Raw genomic sequence first — 23,420 nt, 5'->3', positions numbered from 1 at the left:
GACGCGTCTGAATTGAAGAGCCCGGCGTGCAGCACCGTCCATAGCCTCGTTGCCTGCAATGTCACAGCGACTAGGTATCCACTGCATTTGGATGTCATTACCTTTTACTGGAGTAGTAGGTGGAGTAGTACTCGGCTTTAATGGTGACATCTTGCCTCAAGAAGTACACATAGGTGACATGTCCCAGAGGACAGTTCCCATGGACTTCCCAGCAGATGGCTGCATCTTGCTTTTCTTAGGCGGCGAGGATGTCGCCATTCCATGTTGCTTCTTTTTGTCTCTGGGGTGAAATGATGCACATGTGATGACTGACTCCCCTCGGTTGCTTTTGAATCTGCTCAGATACTGCCATGCGCGCTCCCTTCTGGTCACAAGTGAAGTGTCATAGAACCCATCTTGCATAGACTTTCAGCAACAATAGAGGCCTGCTTATACTCCAACGGCAAACAGCGTGTTCGTGCCAGAGCACCTTCTCCGCCGTTCGAATATAAACCATCCTGGTTGCGCGCGCCCGGTCGTTGCGAAGGACATCCCCTAAGTTCTCTTTACACTGCCGACACTAATATTATGCAGTATCCCGAACTGTTACTCACCGGTTCTCGAGGATGGCTTGCTCAACGCATGACATCAGTCGGACGAACGTGTCCGACTGATGTCCGCACATGGACTCAGGTAACGTCCGTGCTGTCTGCAAACTCTTCCCCTTGGCATCGTTTGTTCCGTATAGTGCGTAATCTTTGCAAAATCTCAGCTGTTCTCCTTTTGCGAGGGACTTGATTATGCAACGCAGCTATAGTCCCTGCCGCTGCTGCATGTACCGCTGACCCGATAAGCAGTGCACGTCTTCCGTTCTCACTGATGTTTCTCGAGCAAAAGCCGCCTTCAACCTTCAACTACCCTTCTACATAAACAGGTACTCTGCATAGCAGACAATCCTTATTGAGCGCGAAATCCCTGCATCGGTGGAATATAGGGTGGAATAGTTTTCGTGCTGCCATCTGCGATGCGCCACCCTAAGCTCTAAGCTCTAGCTCTAGATCGGCTAGTTCTAAGCTAGCCGATCGATGTTTAATGCACAGCCCACAGATGGCGGTTTTGTTACGTCTGGTTGTCTGGTTCAACGCATGGCTTCTATTAGGGTGACGGGTTAGCCTCGCCAATCATCCTGCCGGTTACCGTGGGAGCATCCCAAAGATGGCTACTGAGCGATACTCGCATGTTGTCTGTAGTGGGTAGTTTTTTTAGCTACCCAAATCCCAGAGCAAGAGGGACAGCACACCCCTCTCTCTCTCTTCCTTCCCCTCCCATCGGGACACTATTCCGTAGCAGGGTGTTGGAACCTTCCCCCCCTATTGCGTCGTCTGCTACAGTGGCCACCATTTTAGCTCCTAAGCGCAGCCCGTGCTGAATTGACAAAGCTATAGTAGTTATTGCTTATACCTAAGCGCTGCAGTGCTATGCTTAAAGGGGTTGCCAAACTATGTCCAAACTTTTCAAGAAATAACGTTTGTACTATACATTACTATTAGTATACTGTACTAAACATGCGCATGAAAACGCCACGTTTCTGCGATCTCGCAACACGCTACAAGCAAAAAAGAAAAGAAAAGAAAACCCCTGCGGCGGCGCCTCGATTCAAGCGACAAACAAGCGATGTCGCGGCAGGGGCTGCGGAAGGGGTTACAGGGGTTACTGTAGACCTTCTGACGGGGACACAAAAATTCCATTATCTCAGGTGCCGCCTGCGAATAAAATGTCAGAATCGATCAAATTGCCAGCATAGTCAAGGCTTTGTCGATTGATGCGGTAGAACTCATGCGGTAGACATGACCTGGAGGTGTTCACGGGTTCCACGATGTTTTACCCATTCATTCAGACTGCCTCGAATTTTTGGGATCCGGGCGTGAATTGGTGGTGGAAGGGGGGCGCCGGTTGGGATCTAGGGTCCCCTGAATTCAGCCGCCGGTCTCCGAATGTAGCCGCCCCTGTGTCGCGGCTACAAAATCTTCAGTAGATATTTGTAGCGTGTCGCCAAAGGACGTCGCTTGTTAAAATCTGTTATATTTGACGGCATGTAACGGGTGCGACCAATGAGGGATTGTAGGTGGGAAGGAACAACTGGAATCTTTTGTTGCCACGTGCGATTAAGATCTCTTGCATATTGTGTGGTACCAGCTCCCGTCGCATAGTGGTTAGAATGATCGAGGTGACACGGGTTCGAATCCTGTCACTGGCTGTGCTGTCTCAGGTTTTCCCAAGACTTTCCAGATGTATGTCGGCATAGTTCCCCCTGAAGTCGGCCCAGGACGCACACCACGTCTTCATGCTGTCCTCTCTCCAACTGTACACGTCATATAGCCACAGTTGCTTCGTGGCGCTAACACGGAACTAAAGCACTTGTGCGGTAACGGATAGAACTACACAGACACACCTGCGATAACAAACAACAACTTCAGTTTATGACTGTGATTGGCACATGTGATAACAATAAATCACAGTGGCGTGAGTTTCCCTGAGACTGGTACGCCGCACAGTCGATTAGACATTTTTCTTTCGCAAATACAGTTTTGTCGCTAGCTGGTGCCACCTCGCAAATAGACCTGCGTCAGCGACAGTGGCTACAGTCACAAAATATGTAGCGTGTTATGGGATTCTGCCTTTAAGACCCACCTCATCGCCCGTTTTTAGAGTTACGTTTTATCATGCAGAAAGAAGTACACGCTTTTCCGTCTCCATGACGACGGAGACGGTTTCAAAAAAGATGCTGGCCGCCGGAAAACTGTCTGTACTTCAGGCAACGCCACCTCCAAGCGAGCGTGCACGGATAAAACGTCACTTGCCGTTTGTCTGCTGACGTATCTCAGCGCTCTTCGGCCCCACGTGTCGACGATGTCGTGAAAAAATCGCACTTTCAAAAACTCAACGACGTTCAAATGAACGACGGCTCTCGTCCTGACGCACTTTCCCTCACATTTCCTTACGCTTCGTGCAAAGCGTCCGCCGCGACACGGAAAATCCTGGCGGCAGCCATAGGAACTTGTTGTGTGAGTCCGCTCCGTTTTCGAGGGCTATTCGTACGCTTTCAATCGTCACCTTGCTTCGGTGACGCCGCGCCTGAATTGATTGATTGATTGAAGCTGCTAAAGGTAATGCCGTACCACACAAACTGTTGCGTCGTTGGGTGCACAAAAACGTATGATAATGCGGGCTATGAAAAAAAGAGGTTGTGTAGGCGGAAAAATGGCTCCTGCGCGCCCAAAAATACAGGGGTGCGGATGGGGGAACTGACGAAACAGCCGACCGAGTGTTACCATTCGCTCTCCCCATTTGTTGAAAAATGAGGCATAGACCTTTTTCATCTGTTAGTAGATAATAAAATCTGCACGACATTCAATGAGTAACATAAAAGCGACACTTACGCTGCACTAGATCGCTAACGATATCGTTCGCTAGATGCTAGTACTTTTCTACTGGTGGTCAGACACGCGTGCTTGAATGTAAAAAGAAAAATGAGACACGAGCTTTACAGTTGTCCCCTGCATCTTTTCCGTGGTGATATTTATGGACAATAAAAGCTGTCGTCTTCTCATTCGTTGTTTCATTGGCTTTACAACTCCGCTTCTGCTAGAGATATGGTTCATCGACATAGAAAGTATGACAGAACAACTGTAAAACCTATGTGACCAACAATAGGAAAACACTAGCATCCAGGTTGAATTGGGAACTGCACCCAACGACCCCCCCGTACAGAGAGTGTGAGGTCGCGGAGCCAGGCTAGTGAGCTTACGGTGTAAAGCGTTGTAAAGCATGTGTGCTTTATTTTATTGGTACGAATACAGAAGGTAATGTGCCTCTTTGCTTACTCCTCTGTAATCCGTCCTGTTATAAAAGAATGCGGGTACCATTATCCCGACCTATCTGCAAGACATCGCTTTGTCTGTACTGCAGAAAAAAGAGAGAGAGAGGAATAGGAGGAACAGACGCATTGCGCTCAGTACAACCGGTGCAGCGAATGTAATCGCTTTTATGTTCCTCATTGAATGGCGTGCAGCTTTTATTGTTCATTAACATAAATGTTAATTTAAAAAAAAAACTATGTCTCCCAATTTTAACAAATCCACACGAAGTGTAGAAGATGAATGTCAAACGTATGCTACTCCGTGGATTCTATCTGTCTTCGTTTATGCCAATGAGCCTAATTGGTTGCCATAATCAGACCGTATATCGTTCGTGTTGTGATGTGTGTTCTCCATTCAGAGAAGAACTTCCAACTAGCTTGGACCTAGTCGCTTTTTCCAACTCAGCTAATGCGAATTCTGCATCCGCTGTAGGTGCAACATTTGCAAGGTTGCCGTAAAAAAGTATAAAAGAACACATACGCAAGTGCGGTGCTCACGAAGAAAAGCTAAAAGAATTGGAATAACGCTCACATGCCTGCTTCTGCGTATAGTCTTATGCCTTTTAATCTTATGACGGCTGAGGACCTAAAGTAGTCGTTCGGAGTTAAAGCGATTGAAATCCACAAAGTTACACAACCGATACACACAATTTCGATGTTCATGACGCCCGCCACATACACTTTTAACTGGTTTCGATATCGGACGACTCACACAAAAAGTTCGCTTTCCCACCGCTACGTGGCCGCGCAAAGCGCCACCTTTAGTCTATGCACGTCAGTCTATGCCAATGAGTGCGTGTCGGGTCCATGGAGTACAGCGTATGAAACGGAGTCATACATCTACTGGGTTTCTCTACCCCATTAAGTAAATTAATGGCAGAGCTGGTCTGAAGAAGTTTGAGAATGAATCGCAATTGAATGACAACAGTTGAAAATGGGACAATTGCGTGTTGTTTTATGCCGTTTGCATTCGTTTGTAAAATCGGTATCCCTAGGGCGAACTGACAGAGGAGTTGTTTCGTGCCCCAGAGTTCCTGGCAATGTGTTTGCTTTGCAGGGCGCGATTTATTGGTTGCAGTCCTGCTTCTATAGACCAGGGAACCCCACTTGAGTGCGGCCAACAAGGGCCGACACCCCCGTGGGGAACAACTCCTCCCCCCAACTTGATGACTTTTTTTCCAGGGGCCGCACAAGTATTTGAACCCATTCTAAAAGAAATATAAATTAGCCTGCCCAAATTATTAACCGTTGTAACTTGTATTCGTAACCGTTGTATATTCGTTTGTAACTATACTGTTTACTAAGTGAACTGAAAGCTTGCATTTTCGATGGCTTGTGGCATTCACAAAGTTATGGTAGAATACGACAAACACCTTTTGTGAATATCGTGTTCACCTTTTGTGATTTTTATTAAGATCAGGAAAGGCATCACAGCGATCGCCCTTTTGCCAGAGAAATTTGCCCTTCTGCCATACAGTCAACTAAGCATGGCTATTGGTGACCCGTGTGTCTGTATGTGTGTGTGTGGGGGGGGATGCCCATATCTGCACCTTTTGTGGCCTTTCTAGCCAGTATTTTGGAAATGGGGCTGTTAGGGGCGCTGGGAAAATACCTACCTCTACACGTGCGCTACTTAGGAAAATACCCTGCAGCAAAAATGATGTTGTTTGGCAGCGATGGACGAGCTTAACAAAAACGTCGGTGTTGGGACCATGCAGATAATCTCATAGGCGAACACAAGTAGTGCGGATCATGGCCGGAGGGTTTGGTTTTTCCGGCAGGCATCCCAGCCAGACGGGATCCTCAAGTGGGCTCCTATTCATATAGCCTCGCTGTGCTAGCGCAGAATAACGAGGGTGATGGCGTTGGTCACTATCGAGTTGAGCAGTGGCTCGTATGTTTGTGTGACGGGTCTATCGTTGTCTACGACACTCACGAAGCCCTCCCACTGACTCCTATCAAGGATGACGACGAGGGAACTCAACTCTCACCACCACCACCAACTGAACTCTCAGAACAGGTTAGAAACCGTGTGAAGCAAAGACGTAAGCCTATAAATTGTTACTTTAATACGAATGAAGGCAAGCCTCGTTACTTCAAGATGGCATTTCAGTTGACAGCTGACGATTTATCTCTTGCATGTCGAGTGTGCTATAGAAGAGTCATAAACGACCCGGCCGATATTGTAAACACACGGAGAAAGGCTCTCTTTAACGGTGCTGTTTGGTGGCGATAAACTTTTTAAGGGATTACCTTGTTAGGAAAAATCGATACTAGCACTCATCTATATAGCGGGTTTTTCGTCTTTCCTTCTTAGTGTAATATCAACATCGCAATCGTGTCAATATTGAGATGAATGCGTCAAACAAGCGTTCGTCATAGGAACACCACCAGCTCATGCCGATCAGACCGGATAAGCGACACTAACGTACCCTGGTGGAAAAGTGTGGTTTATGAAACCATTTCCACTTTAAACCACTTACGTACAAAATGTTTCACAGTGGTTTCAAGTGGAACATAAACCACTTGGGATTGCAGACCATTTTCACCTGGGATACAATAGACGATTGAGTTATAATAAGTTCTTGGTTCAAAACATTCACGTTTTTTCACGTTTGCCCGGCTTTCAGACCTTAGTTCGGCACATGAAATGCTATTCAGTATTTACGAGCCTATAAAAGTCTATATACCTGTGCTGGCATGCGATTCGATCCTGGTAGATTTCAAAGCGATTGAGCATCGTAGTTATGATGCAAAACGTACCAATTCCGTGTTTAGAACAATCAAGATGGCGGTGGTGCGAAGGTCTACGATGACAGTCGCTTAAGTATGGTTGGGCTGTAGCGCCTCAACTGGTCTTGGTCATTCTGAATACGGGATTCGTCCATTTCTGGCTACAGTGCATGGTGACGACCAGCTCCCGTGGCTCTGTGGTTCACGTCGAGACTGGGAGGGTTCGACTGGGAGGTCGAGGGTTCGACTGGGGGTTCGAATCCCGGTGCTGGGTTTTACTTAGACATATGTCGTGAAGTAGTGAAGAAGTCCTTAGAAGTCGTGACGTTGCCCACCTCTGTGATGCCGGCAAGCCCTTTCACCACTATGAAGTCCACCCGCGTTTGGACGTTCGATGTTCGATCATTCTGAAATTTACCAGGATTCGATGTCCTTCACAATATTCCGTCTGCACCAAGTAATTGCTTAGCATGCCACACGTACCACCTTTCATTTTCAGTCATGGTTTAGAAACTGTAGTCTTCCTTCTTCTCTGCATGTTTTTCTTGACCTCACTTGACCATCGAAATACCCAAAGTTTTCCGCTGTCACATTCACGCTTAGCCAAATGTTGTAGCTTTATGTATACCATGGCATCCATGACGAAAACCCGAGACTGGGAAAAAGACGAAAAACAGACGACACAACACAAAGTCTCAATGAGCACTGAGACTTTGTGTTGTGTCGTCTGTTTTTCGTCTTTTCCCCAGTCTCGGGTTTTCGTCATGGATCTTAGCCACCAGCTCGCTTGCTTTTTAACCATTTTATCTGTACCATGGCATGCCGAGACGGGGTATACTTTTGTAGGGTATCCCTCTATGTTGTACAGCGCACGGTGCAGGTCATTATATTTTTTCCGTTAAAGGTGCTGTTGCACTTTGAGTGAAACTTTCAACAGTATGTGTCATTTTTGCCGCATTCATATCTTACGTAAGCGCAACTTTAAACGCCTATGATGCGTTTCCGTCAGTTTCCTCAGACTGTCTCAAACGCAACTGAAAGGGTCCCGCGCCAAGTAAAACGTCTCTTGGCCTTCATAGCGCGACTACTGAGTTGCGTAACCTTCAATGTTTATCAGTTTCTTTGTCATGGTCGGAGCACGAAGAAATCGAGACAGTTCTTTGGTTTGAGTAGTCCGACCGTGGGAGTGCAATTTACGGTGATTTCATCCCTATTTTTTTATCGTGACAGTGTCTGAACAACTTGGGACGAAACACATTATCAGTCTCCAAAGTTGGTCCTCTAATTAAACCCAAACCTGTACAACAACAAAAAGCACATGCACATGTACGCGCCATAGAACGTGTGCGTTATATACAGTCGCGTCTCTCAGAGACGCGTTATCCAAAGAGTCGGGATCTCTCTCGGATGATAATTGGATGACGCGTAATAAGAAAATTCTCATTGCCGACGCTTTGGAGAGCAACTGTGATATAGAGTTTATGGGCAATATTACACGTTCGTCGCCCTACTAATTCTCGCACCGTCAAATACGGTAGCAAAAACAATGAACACAGTTTCTTGGAAATACGGCGACCTTTTCATTGAGGAGAGCCCACGCTTTACTTGGGTGTTCGCTCGCTACTTCGATCGTTCCCCGCATACGAGCGGCGGCGCTTGGATCGTCACAGGCGCGGCTCATCTATTCAGTCTTGGCGGCAACGCAGAAGCGCGACAGATAGTCTTTCCACTGCTCTCACCGCCTGATAAGAAATGCAGAAAATAGGCGAGTGAAGGCGGACGCCGTCTGCGAGGGTCTCTTCTCCAACGATCGACAACAATTTCTGCTCAGTGTCTTATTCGTGTAGGCCTGAGGAATGAAACTGGCCGACTAACATAATTAACGAGAGACCAAGTAGTGGTGCGTCTGAACTTGGTGCGGAAGACCTTTGCTTGAGACACCTCGGACGAGCTTGACGTCTGTTTCGAAGCAAATGAACTTGGAATTGTGGGACGTGGAAAACGAGTAAATATTGCTTCTCTGAACGGCAGTACTCCAAGTAAGGAGCGTTTTTGTGAAAGGAACCAAGCTTCGTGATCGTTAGTCGGTCTACACTTATATCGTCAACAAGTGGATCTATATGCTTCAAGAACGTATCGTCCAGAAACCATTCTCTCGGCGTGATCGTTTCTTGTGCAATCTCTGCCGTCTGCGATAAAGTTTCGGGTCCAGACACATCAAATTTTATCACCACTCAAAGCATGCGTCGTGAATGTGGTGAGCACAAGAGAGGAATTTTCGGCACACGGACGTCACACGCTGGCAGCCCCGGTCGTGATGCGACGGAAAACGGAAAAGCGGTAAGTGCACCTCACCTTGTGCGGGGGACACGCCCTCTGTCATGTTGTCCTACGAGGACAGAAAGGTACAGAGGCTTTGCCACAGTTGCCCGCCTGAGGCTTATTTAACGTACACCGGCCGAGAGGACGGCCTACCTAAATAACTTGTACCCAGACACCAAGACCACGGCAGGGATCGAACCCTCGAATCAGCACGTGGACTTGTAGTGTTCCTTTCCTTTAGTGTTTTCATAGAGTATAAGTGGCACGCATTCCTTCCAGAGGCATTTGCGCATCACAACAACAACAATAAATGAAGGAGTCACAGTTTATGCACGGAAAAGTAATAATACCAATAATTCGGGGCATTACGTCGCGAGAGAAGAGCGACGCCACAGAGGTCGGGTCTGTGGATTAATTTTGCCTACCTGAGGGTTATTTAACGAAACACACGGGACACCACATTTAACGTCTCTCACGGAAGACGGCGGCGATCTTGGGATCAGTAGACGGACACGCTACCCACTCAGCCACCGAGGACGGAAAAAGTAGCCTTTACACTGATCATCGTATAGCAGACCTCTATTTTAATGCAGTCGCCGACTGTTCCTACCGGCGATACCAATAATTGAGGCATAAAATGGTGCTCAGATGCACGTCAATAACGTACAATTTTCGTTGACAAATTACTCGAGTCTGTTTTTCTAATGACAAACGACTATGTACAACTTTTGTCTGCCTGATGGAGCTGAGAAGAAAAGAGAGTCGAATTTGCACGAATGGTTTTCATTTGAGAGTCTGCTGTTTGTCAGTCTCAGTTGCTTTCGAGAATCATCGATTAATATGACGACATTTTATTCACACCGTGTCAGTATCTGTTGACGAAGATGGGAACTAATTATCGAGCGTTATTAGGCCACTCCTGGTCGTCGCTGGTGACGTCACGCATTAGCCGAACCCCGGCGGGCCAATTTATTGGGTAGATTAAGACAAGAAGGTGGGCTTACTGGTAAACCGTCATTATTAAAAGGAACAAGAACTACGAAACACGGACGAAAGCAACAGGACGACACGTTTTTACTTAATAAGATGTACGTGTATTTCAAGAAAGCGTGTCCCCCCCAAACGGTTCGTCAACCACGGGTCTTAGGTACAGCTTCTTACTTTGTTCAGTTGACACAGGACTGGGACACAGTGGCACAAATCCTGACACCCGCCGCCAGATCAAGTGACAACTCGAAGGGTCTCTCTTCATCATGAACGTTTCACTTTTTGGCCGACAAACGTTCTCAGCCAGCAGGACGGTTATTCCCCTCTATTCTCGTTAACTGTAAATTATGTAACACGCTTGGTAAGTTTAGAAAAAGAAATTATGGAACTTGTTTCTTCCTCTTCTTTTTCTGTTTTTGCAAAGTAACTCACACCTGACTGGCGCTGTCCCCATATTGTGTAATAATTTCGACATTTGTTGCGTGAATTCCTTGTGCTCTGTAACGCAGTAACTAAAATATTGCCAGAAACGAGGATTGCCGGAATTAGGAACTTGACGTCTAGAATATTTCCATATAATAAACTTGAGAATACACACGTGAGGCTTCCAAGAAAGATTCCTCTACAGGAGAACTAACTTTCGGCGAATCCTCAAATAATGATCCTCTCGGATTAAATCCATCTCGTTCGCATTGTACTCAATAGCAATATCTAACCAAGTATTTCGCAACGTCATTTAAATTTCCGACGGGTCGGTCTAATCCTCGCTCATTATGTTTCAGCTTCCACTGCTCTTGACAAAAATAATGACCGCTTAGCATAGCTTATTAGAATACAGTGAGTCTTTTCCATCGTGTAACTACGATGCCTGACATTTTCTCAGTACGTCATTGGGAAGATATGTCTTAGCAGAAGCTGTCTTTTTGTTTTACTCGAATTACTCGTTGGTAACAGAAACGATGATTGTGAGACGGAAAAAATAGCTGCTCGTATAAGAGATGCATCTCCATCGTAGCTTTCAATGCCTCCCGTTAATTCCCGATATCGCGGCCTCGTGTGGAAATCTAAGAAATCTTTCCCTTCTCTTAGTCTTGTCTAGTCCTCTCTTATTAGTTTTTGCCCATGGCTGGTATACCAAAAAAAGAAAAGAAAACCCTTTGTGCTTCAAGCGCCATGGATGTCCTGTTGACGCACAAGTTTTCTGGCGGGCACGACAACGCGAACGGAAGCGAAGACCCAACTCGCCGTACAGCCGAGGCTGCAAACAAGAGAGTGCGCGCCACCGAAGCTGAGGCAGAGCAAAATAGACACGAAGACCCCGCAGTGCGTGACGCCCTGGCAGATACAAGGCGGACTCAGCAACAAGACCCTGCAATAAGTGCCGCCGAAGCGCAGGCAAAAAGACGTCCGATGCATGCGAAAGCCTTCACTACGCAATTCAGGGAGAAGCCATTCGTGTCTGCGACTGCCATGCACTGTTTGGCTCCGCAATCACTCTCCGTCGCAGGCATATACATGCTGACTTGGAACGTTAGGCATACATGCTAAAGGTAAATGCATGACGCTTATAAAGGAGCGTGCAAGAAGCTCCCTTGAGCCTCCCGCAACTGCTGCTGTTCCGGCACAAACAAACAAAGGAAAAAGGAAAACGCACAAATGTACGTTAATATGTTCGCCCAGTCACAATAGTAGATGCAGAAACGACACATTCGTGCAGACGTTTTTCTGCCGCATTGTATACGTACTTGTTATTCTTGCGTGAAACACAAATTCAGTCACGAAAAACATGACCCTACTGTGCACAAACTAAAAATCAGCCAAAAACCACTTGATTCAAATTCTATGCCAACTGAGGCACCCCGATGTGGACTTGGAATCTACCTTTCCCGCACTTTTCAACTATAACGGTTAAGGAAAGCCGTTTTTCTCCCGTTATAGATAGATAAGTTAACTTGGTTAAGGTGTATTGGAGCTATAGGTGGTTGCCCTAAGGGCACCTGCAGCTCCAGCTATGATAGTTGGGAGGGATGGCATTTAGAAGCGGTATTTTATACCGCTATCTTTTAAGAAAGCGCTGAGCGCAATCAATGCTTTGGATTGTTGTTGCTTTGTGGGCCATCTTCCGGTCATCCCCATATCATCGTCATCATGTATTTCTCTCTCTCTCTCTTCCGGCCGCTAGAGTCTGTTGGAGTTGAAATCTGACTTGGCTATATTCTGGGCAGTGCATGATTATGTGTTGTGTACCCTCCTGTTCTTCGGGCGACAACCGATTGGAGTATTCATTGTGTCGTCTTCAGTCCTAAAGAATAGAAAAAGGTTCAATGTATGTCCTCACAAATCAATGAGTCTTTCGTGCCACAGATGGGATTTTAGCACCGCGGAGCAGCTGTGGCTGTGGGCGGCGTACAGATAGAGGAAGCCTCACGGTGGGTAGGAGTGGAACCGAATTCATGGATGTACTTGACTTGCAGCTGCTTTGGAAGCGTGTCAATGCACTTGAAACCCCTCCAACCGTACTACGCAGCGAACTCGACTTGACACGTGTGGCAAAAATTTCAAGTCAGGACTGGGCTGCCTTGAACCCAACTTGGATAACGCTCCATTATGCGGTTTCGGGTACCCACATGACACTCAGTATCTTGTCTTGTCTTGGCTTTACATGAGCGGATGCGTCATCAGTGTGTTTACAGGGCCTCTGCACAAGTGTTGGTGCAAGACAGCAGCTGTAACGCATATTATAAGTCTTGACGCTAAAAGTCGTGTTTTCATGCTGCGAAGCAAATTTGAAGTGCAAAATTGTACGAAAATCTCGGTCCCAGACGCAGTTAAAGTTAGCAGGCTGCAACTTGACCAAGTAAGTCAGTGGGAAGGTTCGTGAAACACGCAGACCGTCTTGAGCGAAGACAGATCTTGACGCGGACTTGCAGAAGTCAAGATCATGTCAAGAAACATCTGTGAATTCGGGTGTTCAGATCTCGCGCATTCTGTTTTCGTTACTTGCTGTCATTGGTCGAGTATATTTTATCTATTGCCCATAAAAAGCGGATACAAAACAGAATCTTCACACAACTGGTGTACAAACACTAAAATGCCGGATGCAGAATCATGTTATCGGGGAAGGCCATTCCATGTAATCTGTCAAATGATCCGCCTTCTGGAAGAGATAACTATTAAGTAATAAACGTCTCGAGAATAAAAGTTAATTGTTCATCTCGAATTCCAGACGTATGACATCAGTGGATCTTGGCATTGACAGATCTATGGAGAAACGCCTATTTCATTTTTGTTCGCGGACATTTCATTATTATTTTTTTACTTGTGTCACGTTATATCGTAATATACCTAACATTAAGTCCGAAATGTTTTGTTTTTTATGCGTTCTTGTCGAATGAGGAACCTGTGCCAGGAATGGACCTTCTCTCTCGTTGAGAGAAAGTGTAACTTAAGGACGAAAGAAGAGTATTGAAGGGAGAGAAAAAAATACAGCGTAAGGATCCTTTGAAGCCTTGTAAGGGTCACGTTACTTGAGAAAGCAAATGAGAAGGTATTGTAGTTTTGGGGCGATCTATCCGAGAAACTTGAGACCGGAATCTCCTCTCCTTGCACAAATCTAAAGGTGTCTAGAACTCTGCTCAGACATTCATTGAATGTCGGAAAAATTATTCTGAACGTTCCACCTATGAACAGATATTCTTTCCAGAGGAATGCGTTCCATTGAGGGATCAAACGAGGTCTCGCTACTACAGAAACAAATTCAACAAATATCTCACGCTTTTTACGTTTTCCATTTGCTGCCCACGATATGGTCTTCTTCCAATACCTTCCTTTTTAGCCCCATTATTTTGGGGAATTCCTCTCCAGAGTAAGTACCCAACCAATTTGCATAGCCAGAAGGGACAGAGCGCATACTAATAACTGGTCCGTAACGTAAAAGGAACTTTGCCGTCTTTCTCTTCTTCGTCTTTCGTTTTCTTTTTCTTTGAAATTTACCAAGCCTTTAAACGTTCCTGTAGGGCGAGTCACTTTTCCCAACGTCATTAGGGAGAGTTGTGGCCAAAAGGGTTCATTACCTCTTTGGCTGTTCTTTGCTAATATTTTGAGCGGGAGCTCGGAATCTTCTTTTATTTGATCTATTTATTTATTTATTAGTGAGCGCCCAATAACAGCAATTGCATGGAAGTGGTGCACTCTACACAACGAAAGTGGTTATCTCTGCGTTACAACGGGTCAAATTGCTTACAGGCCGGGCACTTTTAGCGCAGCATGTAGACACCTAAAAAGATGATAAGCGAATGTTTCCCACCTCCTGGAACGCGCCAAACCTTTTTAGTACATCGTACGCTATTGTTCTTGAATACGTAAGAGATAGCGTTGATGGTTCTGCGCACGCCCATAACAGAAAGAGAGCATCAACCCTATCTGTTACGTACGCTATATCGCCTTTGCGTACGATGTACTAAAACTATCTAATATTACTTTACGAATTCGGGACAAATAATGTGGCTTTATGATTAATTAATACGCATAACTACGGGTAAACCGACAGCTACTAACGTACTGAGTTTGATGGTATCTATATGTAGACAGTCCATTACAACAAAATTAACGTGCGTTTTCTGCACGGATTCCGTGGGTAATTGGAATAGATTTACACGTAAGGTGTACGTATCAGTCTATTTCTGTGGCGCAATGGTACGTCGTCGGTGCAACAGGAACACCTCATTGCTGTCCGGACGGGAAGAAAAAAGTAAATAAAAAACAATGTGCTACACTGCACGTACCGCCGGGTAGGCATTTGTCAACCTGGGGTTCTTTTGACATGCGTCGGATTCCGTGTCTGCAGCTACTGCGCAACTTGAATTCAAATGCCAGTACTGAAAAAAAAAAAGTTACGTCGGAGCAGGAAAGTTGCAGACGACGCTGATGTGCTCTTTTGTGAGTCGTCAAGGGGAAAGATACGATAATAATCGAAGATTACGTCATTACAATGCGAGAAAAACTGGCCCACGCGTTAAATTCGATTAGGCGGTGGATTCTTCCGGAAACGTCAGACCACGCTCACTACACTCAAACAACAGGAAATACAGACATTTCAAAAATGTCCCTAGACTACGATATGGTTTTTGTTCATGATTTTTTTTAAATGTGAACTTTTGAATTGGAACATTCTCTTTGTTATTCATTCTCCCGTGACCTTACTGCGAGATTGCGCTCAAAGCCGCGAAAAATGGTATCAATTTTCTTGCTTCGCTCGAACGTAGTAGCGACGTCAGCTTTGGTCGTCCGCTTTTAGGGTTTAATGAACGGTGAACAGCCACAACTAAAATTACTCTTCCTATTCCAAACCGCAGTTAACTCCAGGGAAGAAGAAAAAAAACAAGATAATAGTTAGTTTTAGTATAAAAAAACGGCCCGTGTGCACCATGCCAGTTTTCAACGTGCTGCCCCAGCTAGACGGCGCTGTGCTTTCAATATGGCGGCGTCCACGGGAAAACGGTGCATAAGAGGACAACCCAAGTTTACATAAAATCGTGTCTGCAAAACGTATTTTTGGCTTAAAGAATTCATGTTAAGGTTCCATCACTTCAGTATATCGGAGTGTATCACATCATCGTACCCTAAATTAAATGGTGTGACACTTACAGGTGAGATCCTATCTTAAGGCGGCGGCGCCAGTGCCAAGTTATTGAACGCTTGTCGGACGATGAAGTCATGTTTACGATTCAAGCGCCGAAATGTTGGCACACATTTCTGTTTGATCGTCGTATAGAGCACGCCTCAACGGCATGACTAACGTCCGGCGAAATCAACAACGTCTCCCGACCGGAAACGGAACGTCAGCAGACCGGAAATGACAGTATACTTCCGGTTCTTTCAGTCTGCATAAACGTCGAGGAGTTACATGATTCGTCGATCTGTCCGGGACCTCTCACTTCTGGAATCTCTGCTTTCCTGGAACTCTTTCCAGCACTGTTGTCAGATTTCTGGACAAATTGGTTGTCCAGAGATGTGGCATTTGTCCAGCGTTGATCCCATTTTGTGCGAGATTTACCTGACCCAGTACGGTATCAAACTTGAGGAGCAATTGGTGGCATTGCAAACGTTTCCAGATAGGTGGATGCTTTTTTGGTTCTTATTACACTAGAAACAGCCAACTTGCAGGCTCTGACCTTCACATGGTGCTCTAGCGCTCTCATGTTCATTCATGAATTACCAAGAGATGCAGTTCTTGGACATATACCTACCAGGTTCCACTAAGAAGGTTCTTCCCGATGGCTTCAATATTCTAAAACTGGCCATTTCTTCTTCTTTTTCCTGGTCGGCTCCAAACAAGTACTGTAACCATAGTTTGAGCCTCCAGGTGTCGCCACTTCTTATGGAAGGGTGCTCAGTATGTCAGCTATCGCTCAATTCCTCTTGCCGAAATTAAAGAGGTCGGAGATGCTTCGGAACCGTCCCGATAAACTTGCACTTTTTCCTTACCTACATGTCGCGTAACATTAAGAGAATTGCCGGAAAATTTTGCGTAGGTGTGGTATTCTCTGCAGCTTCAAAATTGTCCAAGCTGTGTGGTAGGGTTGGTAGACAGATGACGGAGGACAAAGGATACTAGTGTTGTTTGCCGTATACCTTTGAGCTGAGTCTATATTGGTGAAACGACCGGTGTCTTCTCTCTGAAGTCTATGAACGCCTGTACGTGTGCGTGTAGCCCTTATCTAAAAGAGTCCCCTATATTGGGTCCAAGCAGGATAGAACGAAAGAAATCAGTGTGCCTTCTATTTGGTGGTCAGACAATGAGTTCAGTTTTCTGCTAAGGACGTGACCTTTTGTGTAAGTTACGAGCCTTTCTTCCCTCGCATTCCTTCTTCTGCCTTGGCACAGATTTTGTCTGTTTGGGTGAGTGTGGGAGAAAAAAAGGGAAGGAACTCGTGTGGGTTTTGGTAATAAACATTTGCAAGTTAGTGCTTGCTTTGTGTATGCGTAGTTCTTCTCATTGTAACGCTATGTCCCCTCCCACTCGCCCAGCACTCCATTACGCTACCAGTGACACAAAATGGTTACTCGCCTGTAAAGCGTGCTTTGCCTGCGATGCAGGCATGTACTGCAGTGAAGCGAATGACCTAACTGGATGACCTAAAATTCGTTAAATAATCCGTTAAATAAATGGGTCAACATCCTGAAACGAAATGAGTGAAATGAGCCCAGGTTCTTTTTCATATAAGGAATCTGCAAAGAATAGACAAAATACACTCCGTATAAGACTAAATAATCGGCAGAAAGGACTCGGCACGAGTAGAACGCCGGGTAAACCTACTCTCAATTACCATGTCGGTCATGATTGTGATTGATTCATTACTTTACGTCGTCATAACTCTTGAGACGCTACAGCGTGAATTAAATAGACCCTCGCGTGTGTAATCAACCAATGATTCCAGCTACCTTCATCCATAGCAACGTAACGAGTCTAGGAAGCACAGACCAAGAATAATGCTGCTAGGATGAATTGCATGAAGGGCCAGTGAGATTCGAAATGTCTCTTTACGTGTATCAGACCTGTATAGGAATTATAGACCTTTTTTTTTATCTAACAGAAGCATAAACAAACTGTGGACGCATTCAATTTACAAGATGCACGCGAGAAAATGCTGAGACGATCCATAGCATTGCACTCACACACAGAGACAAATGTATTGAAATTCCAGGCGGCCGTGTCCGAGTAGAAAAATTTCGAAAAAATGACATCAACGTCGGACGCACGTCGGAGGCTCGACTGCAACATGCCGTGAGGTAAATGGTTTCGTAGTTGCATATCGCTGCTTTTGGTGCATGCGGTTAGGCGCGTGTACTCAGATATCTTTAGCAACGTTGTTATTTTGCGCAACATAAAATGGTATTCTCTCATGGGCCAGTCCGCGCTACAACTTGGGTCGTTTTATGTTGTACGATGTTCAAAATGTGCGAGAGGAAAGAAGTTAGAAATCGGACATTGGGGAAGACTTGCCATTTGACTAAAAGGATGTGTGTCTACGGAGAGACAAACATTGCCCAATCGTGACAACCTTTGAGAATCACGCAATAATCACCACGCACTGCTGATCGGTTGCATATCAGAACAACTATCTTATAAGTGGGTCGAGAGCGTCACCTTGCCTCCAGTTATACCGGATAAATGGCGTCGATGTGAATCTGCTTTCCGAATTTTACAGCAAAGGAGATAATAGACGTGAAGAAAACCGGCACCGCAAATACAAAAACTCACGCTACTCTGACGCCTCCACCAGTGAGGAAGCGCGAGCGAGGTCAAGTGCTTTCGGCTACCAATGGGAATGACCTGAGCTACTGTGTCAGACCTTGACTAGTTAAATTGTTTATATCTCGCCAAGTACGACGCGTAAAGAAATACTTCTTTTTGTTAATACTGTAATGTGCGTAATGTAAGGTATGAAAGCGTCACAACCCCTTTAAGGCTGCAAAGACGGGATATTTTTATTACCCCCGTTTACATTTTGTGACCTTCACACATCTAGTTACCACGCCAAATTGGTTGTCTGTCCCTAAACGCGACAAGCGAGAGAAAGGCTCCAATCTAATGTAAAGAGTGCTGGATAATACAATATGTGCTGTAACGTGCAGTGCAAAAGAGACGAAGGGAAAAAGAGCGCGACCAAACTAATTGTTTAACCGGATTAAAAAGCGAGCTCCTTCTCAATAAAGCGCAACTCTTTCCAGACTACTTAAATTAAATCTAGACGAGGAAGAACAAAGTATTCCACTGGGGGTAAGTTCCTTTGTCCGTTTAATTTTTCGTGTGTTACAGCTTGTGGTTGTCGGAACAATGTAATGGCTGCTTATTACTGTTCCATCTCTGGACTGACGTCGTATCTATATAATGCGATGTTATGAAGATAAACACACTGTAATACAAGTGTTGCCACAATGTGATGTTACCCTAACGTGATTGTAATTGATTATTTCTTTTGGTGTACAGTGTACTTATTAATGTACCTGGGCCATTCCACGCCAAGTGATCCACAGGTGCCGCTCGACCCCCCCCCCCCCCCTAGAATTTTATGTGAGTTTTTTTAGTGGTTCCTTATGACTTCGAAAGCAACAGAACTTTGGATTTTCTAACGAAATGGAAATTTATAGGGTGCAGAGGCCCTCAAAGATGCATCGCTTGGCGAAAACCCATGTCATTTTAAGCACGCATTATGGCTCAAGTAAGGCACGGAGCATGTTAAAAAGCGTCTTATTTGATAGGGGGAGTTCATTTTATTCTATGTAAGCAGTTTTCATCAGCGCACTTGACGGGCTCGACGCTTGTGGGGTGCACGAGTTTTGCAAAGTTCGTGCAAGTTTACAATTTTTTTTCGCAATATAAAATTCTGGAATTTATTCTTCAAATGTTTTTGTTGTATAGCCCCCATGCTGTACTTTCAACACAAAAAAATCCAACCCCGCCGGTGCACTGTAAGCCGTAGTAAGAAATCGGGAAGTTGTAAAAATTCGAGAAAATGCACATTTTCGACCGAAAAATTTGGTATAGGGACGTCGGGATAGAAGCTTGACGAAGGTGTCATTCGATGCACCGTGTCTTCCTAGCAGGACGTAGCAAAAAAATCTCAGAGGTGCTTTTTGTTAAACTCAAATAATATTTTTTCTTAAATTGAGGGTAACTTCGCAAACGTGTATGCGCCCTGCGGCGCATCATATTGAATAAACAACTGAGCGAGTCACTCACAAAACACTAGACGGAAAGAAAACACTGAGCAGTCGCGTTATTGAAGAGCAAATAACGGTTGCAAACACGCGTTTGCTTCTTTCGAGACCCGACGGTTGTGCAGTGAGCGCTCATCAAAACTTTTAGCCAGCTCGCGGTAGTGCTAAGTGAGAGATAAGTAAGGGCATGGAGATAGGGGTCCATTCAGGGTTCATGGTACCATATGGTTGATATTTGGCCGTGTGGCGTCCAGCATCCGTCAGTCGAGTCGTTGACTTGACTAGAATAATATATAACCACACTTATGTAGCAGAAAAAAAATTGTGAGTGAAGTCGGCCCAGGTGGAAAAATCGCGAAAGAAGTCGGCACAGGCTGAAAAATCTGCGAGGGCAAGCGCACGCGCTGCCCTCCGACCACCGGTAAGCGCGCGGATAAAGGTTGGTCCCCACTGATGCGTTTTGACACACAGGCATCCGTTCCGTTGGCCTGTATCCGTCAGTTAGCATGACAACGAGCTAACGGAGAGCTCCTACGCACGGACGTACAAGAGTTCGCAACGGCTCAACTTTTCCGCACAGCAGTGCGTTCGACGCAGCAAGAAGACCAATCAGAGCGGCAAACCTGACGCATGCGCAGTTTGTGATTGCTAGGTAAACAGCAATGGCGGCCAACGGAGTAGCGTTTTGTGTATCTCGGTGCTGCCATAGGAGTTGCAGTGCAATGAATGCTTTGCAGCGGAATAGAAGTGACAAGACGGAGCTAGATAATAAAAAAAGGCAGTGCAGCGTGTGTTCTTGTCTCCTTGAATTTCTGCTGCAAGAGTAGCGCCGGCGAGGAATACTGGGCCACAAGAAACCCAGCAAAGAAAGCATCGCTGAGCGTCACCGTTTCTGGATCTTCCATATCGAGGCACCACAGCACGCAAATAAAACGCTTTTAGAAAATGATGTTCAATCGTAAAGCCTTCGTCTGTGCTGGCATGCACTGAACCCACGTTGGTGCGCTTCGTCGACCGCATGTGGCAACCAACGAACGTAGGTCCGTGGCTGTGAGCGCTGAGGATGCGTGCTAACGGAACGGCCGCGGGGGAAAAGTCGGCCCAGAGGTCAATAAAACGTGTTTGTCAGTGGGCCCCCCTACATACGACCCCTAACAGTACTACTGACAAATGTCGTATAATTTAGCTGAAAATGCAGAGAAAAATGCTATCGTGTATTTCAATGAACCGTCTCGTTTTATTTTTTGACCGTTTCATCCCTCCTCCTCTAAGATATCCTTACAACGTCCTTCAAGTTGCACACATTCGTCTCCCTCGTGATAGAACCCAGGGCTGAGAAGCGATACTAAATTAATAGGCTTAATCGACAATAGTTTATCGGTAACTAGACAAATTCAAACGCAATTTATCATCATTTCTTGGTTTAAGATCCAAGTATTTACTGCACTGAACAATACTGCGATACGGTGACCTTTATATGCCCGTTCTGCTCTCGGGAGAAAACTGATCAGTGAGGAGCCGTAAATTGTTAACCACGACCACGCTTGGAGATTAATTATACTTTGGAGAAGGATTTCCACTCAAAAATGCAGTTAACGCAACAGGCATTCTCTCGGGCCCTCGTTTTCCTCCATAAAAACTGAACGTAACGCGCTGTATCCCTTACGTCATCAAATATGCACCGGAGTCGGCTTTCATTAGCGCCCATAATGCCAAAGATAGCGAGCTGGCAAGTTTAAGTATTCATCTCGTTCTTTAACGTTACAGGTTTAAAACAAAACTCATTTACTTTGGCTCCGTCGAAAGGATTATGTTTACGTTCCACGGATTCAACTCATTTTACGCGCACAATCGCTATTAGAGATTTGCTGTATTTTTTTTTTCTTTGTAATGGAGCGAAAAATGTTCGCTGAAAAGTCATGAATGTTTCTGACAGAGATGAATCAGAGATGGATAGTAATGAGTAACGTAACTGCGTCTACAGTTTGTACGGGTAACGCACGAGGACATTATTTATTACTTGGTTTAAAATTGAGGCGCTGTCTAAAGCATGCAAGGCAAGGAAGCTGCCTTCGTCACCGACTAGGCCAACAAGAATGATGATCGAATACAAGTGGAGTCTATCAACGCCAATTAATCTGATCTCATAGAAAGAATAATCATTAGAACAAAAAACAAAAGGACACAAGCCAGTGTTTCGTTGAGGAAAGAGAGACTCATCTCTTGACGTAGCGATTGTGCTCTGAAACCTCTAATGTGCTTCAAACAGCACATATGTGGTTTTACGTCGCGAGACAACTGCGATTATGAGCGACGCCACAGCAATCGATCTGCGGATTGACTAGGGTTCTTTAACACTCAAAGCTCAGCACACCGTAATATATGTATCAAGTTGCTCTGCATTGTGATCAGGATGTGGCGGCCCGTGCCTCTGCTGCCACGGCAGTTCTACCGGCCATTCCATCACCGCCGGTCATGTGGAGGAGGACCATCGTCCTCTACAAGTACAAGCGGATCTACCGTGGTCGGTTATGGGAAAATGTAGCTGTGGCTATGAGCGGCGTACAGATGTGGACAACAGGAAGGGTTAGTATGCGTCCTGGGCCGACTTCAGGGGGAACTGTGCCGTCTGGAAAGTCTTGGGAAAACCTGAGAGGTAGGATTCGAACCTCCCAGTCACGACCTTGGTTACCACCAAAAAGGGGGAGACGCCTCAGCCCACTCGGCCATGCCGCTGGTAATGCCAAAGTAATGCCAAAGTAATGCCAATGTAGCGGCATGCACTACTAATCGTGAAAGAGTAATGAGTCATGTACCTGACAAAACTGAAATGAGCAATGGTAATGCACTACAAGATAAAAGTAACATGATAAGGCAAGCCTGAGCGATGGGCAAGACACATAAACAAACACGAAGGCTCAACCATCCACCAGCATTTACGCCATTCTGTCAAGATAAAAGTAACTTCCTCAACTCCAGCGTGAGTATGATATGCTTCGCGTGTTGACGACCAGGTGGTTCGGCGTTTTGTAGCTTTCAAATAATACAGAATTGTGTCTGCATATTCAACAATACAGGATTTACCCGCATAAAACATAACGCATCTTACAATAAGAAAGTTTCGTAAGTCGTGAATCGAGTGAATCCCGGCACAGTTTTTGAATTTGTTTCCGTACATCCAGGACAACTCTATCCCGTACAACCGCCCGAGGTGGATCCTCGCCTCATCTTTCGCCAACAATCGTTTTTCCTCAACTCACTTTTTTCGGGAGATTTCTCTTCGCTTCACCTCACATGAACGGCCGTCTGCCCTCCTGAGGATTCCCGACTCTGCATGTGGCGCTCGAAAATTATTGAATAGCAACAAAAGAGATACGACGGTGAAACTGACCGGTGCTACCAAACCATTCCAGTCAAAGCTTACGCGTGAGACTGAGCAGTGAGTAGAGTTCATTGGAAAATGTCTTCATGTCTGAGGGAATAGCAAACCGAACACCTTCCCCCGTTTTCGATTACGTCCGCTCGACTAGAAATGTGAAAAACCCTCTGTGTATTGAGCCGCTAGCCGTATTGAGACGCTAGACGTGGTACATCGCCGTACATCAACCGAGGAAATCGGCGTAAAATCGTGAAAAAAAAAAGACATATTGAATAACGATGTTCCAAGACGCAGCTCTCATTAATCGACATCTCAGGTCTGTATGAAACTTGACCAAAAAAGTGACAGGAAGAAAGAAATGTCCTTCTGGGATCCAAA

The 23,420-nt window shown here is 45.5% G+C and overlaps 1 protein-coding gene across 1 annotated transcript in view; it reads left to right on the top strand.

Moving 5' to 3' along the window:
• The first annotated feature begins 8,327 nt into the window (after positions 1-8,327).
• The window catches only part of LOC135392185 (ras-related protein Rap-2c-like), a 37,250-nt gene continuing 22,157 nt past the window's right edge, over positions 8,328-23,420 (top strand). The window contains exon 1 of the mRNA XM_064622885.1: positions 8,328-8,971. Within this exon, the coding sequence (XP_064478955.1) occupies positions 8,873-8,971 (99 nt within the window). The 5' untranslated portion in view covers positions 8,328-8,872. The remainder of the gene's footprint in view (positions 8,972-23,420) is intronic.

Source organism: Ornithodoros turicata, chromosome 4, assembly GCF_037126465.1.
Source record: "Ornithodoros turicata isolate Travis chromosome 4, ASM3712646v1, whole genome shotgun sequence".
Lineage (NCBI taxonomy): Eukaryota > Metazoa > Arthropoda > Arachnida > Ixodida > Argasidae > Ornithodoros > Ornithodoros turicata.
Note: the sequence above shows the minus strand (reverse complement) of the source record. Positions and strands in the feature narration are given on the sequence as shown.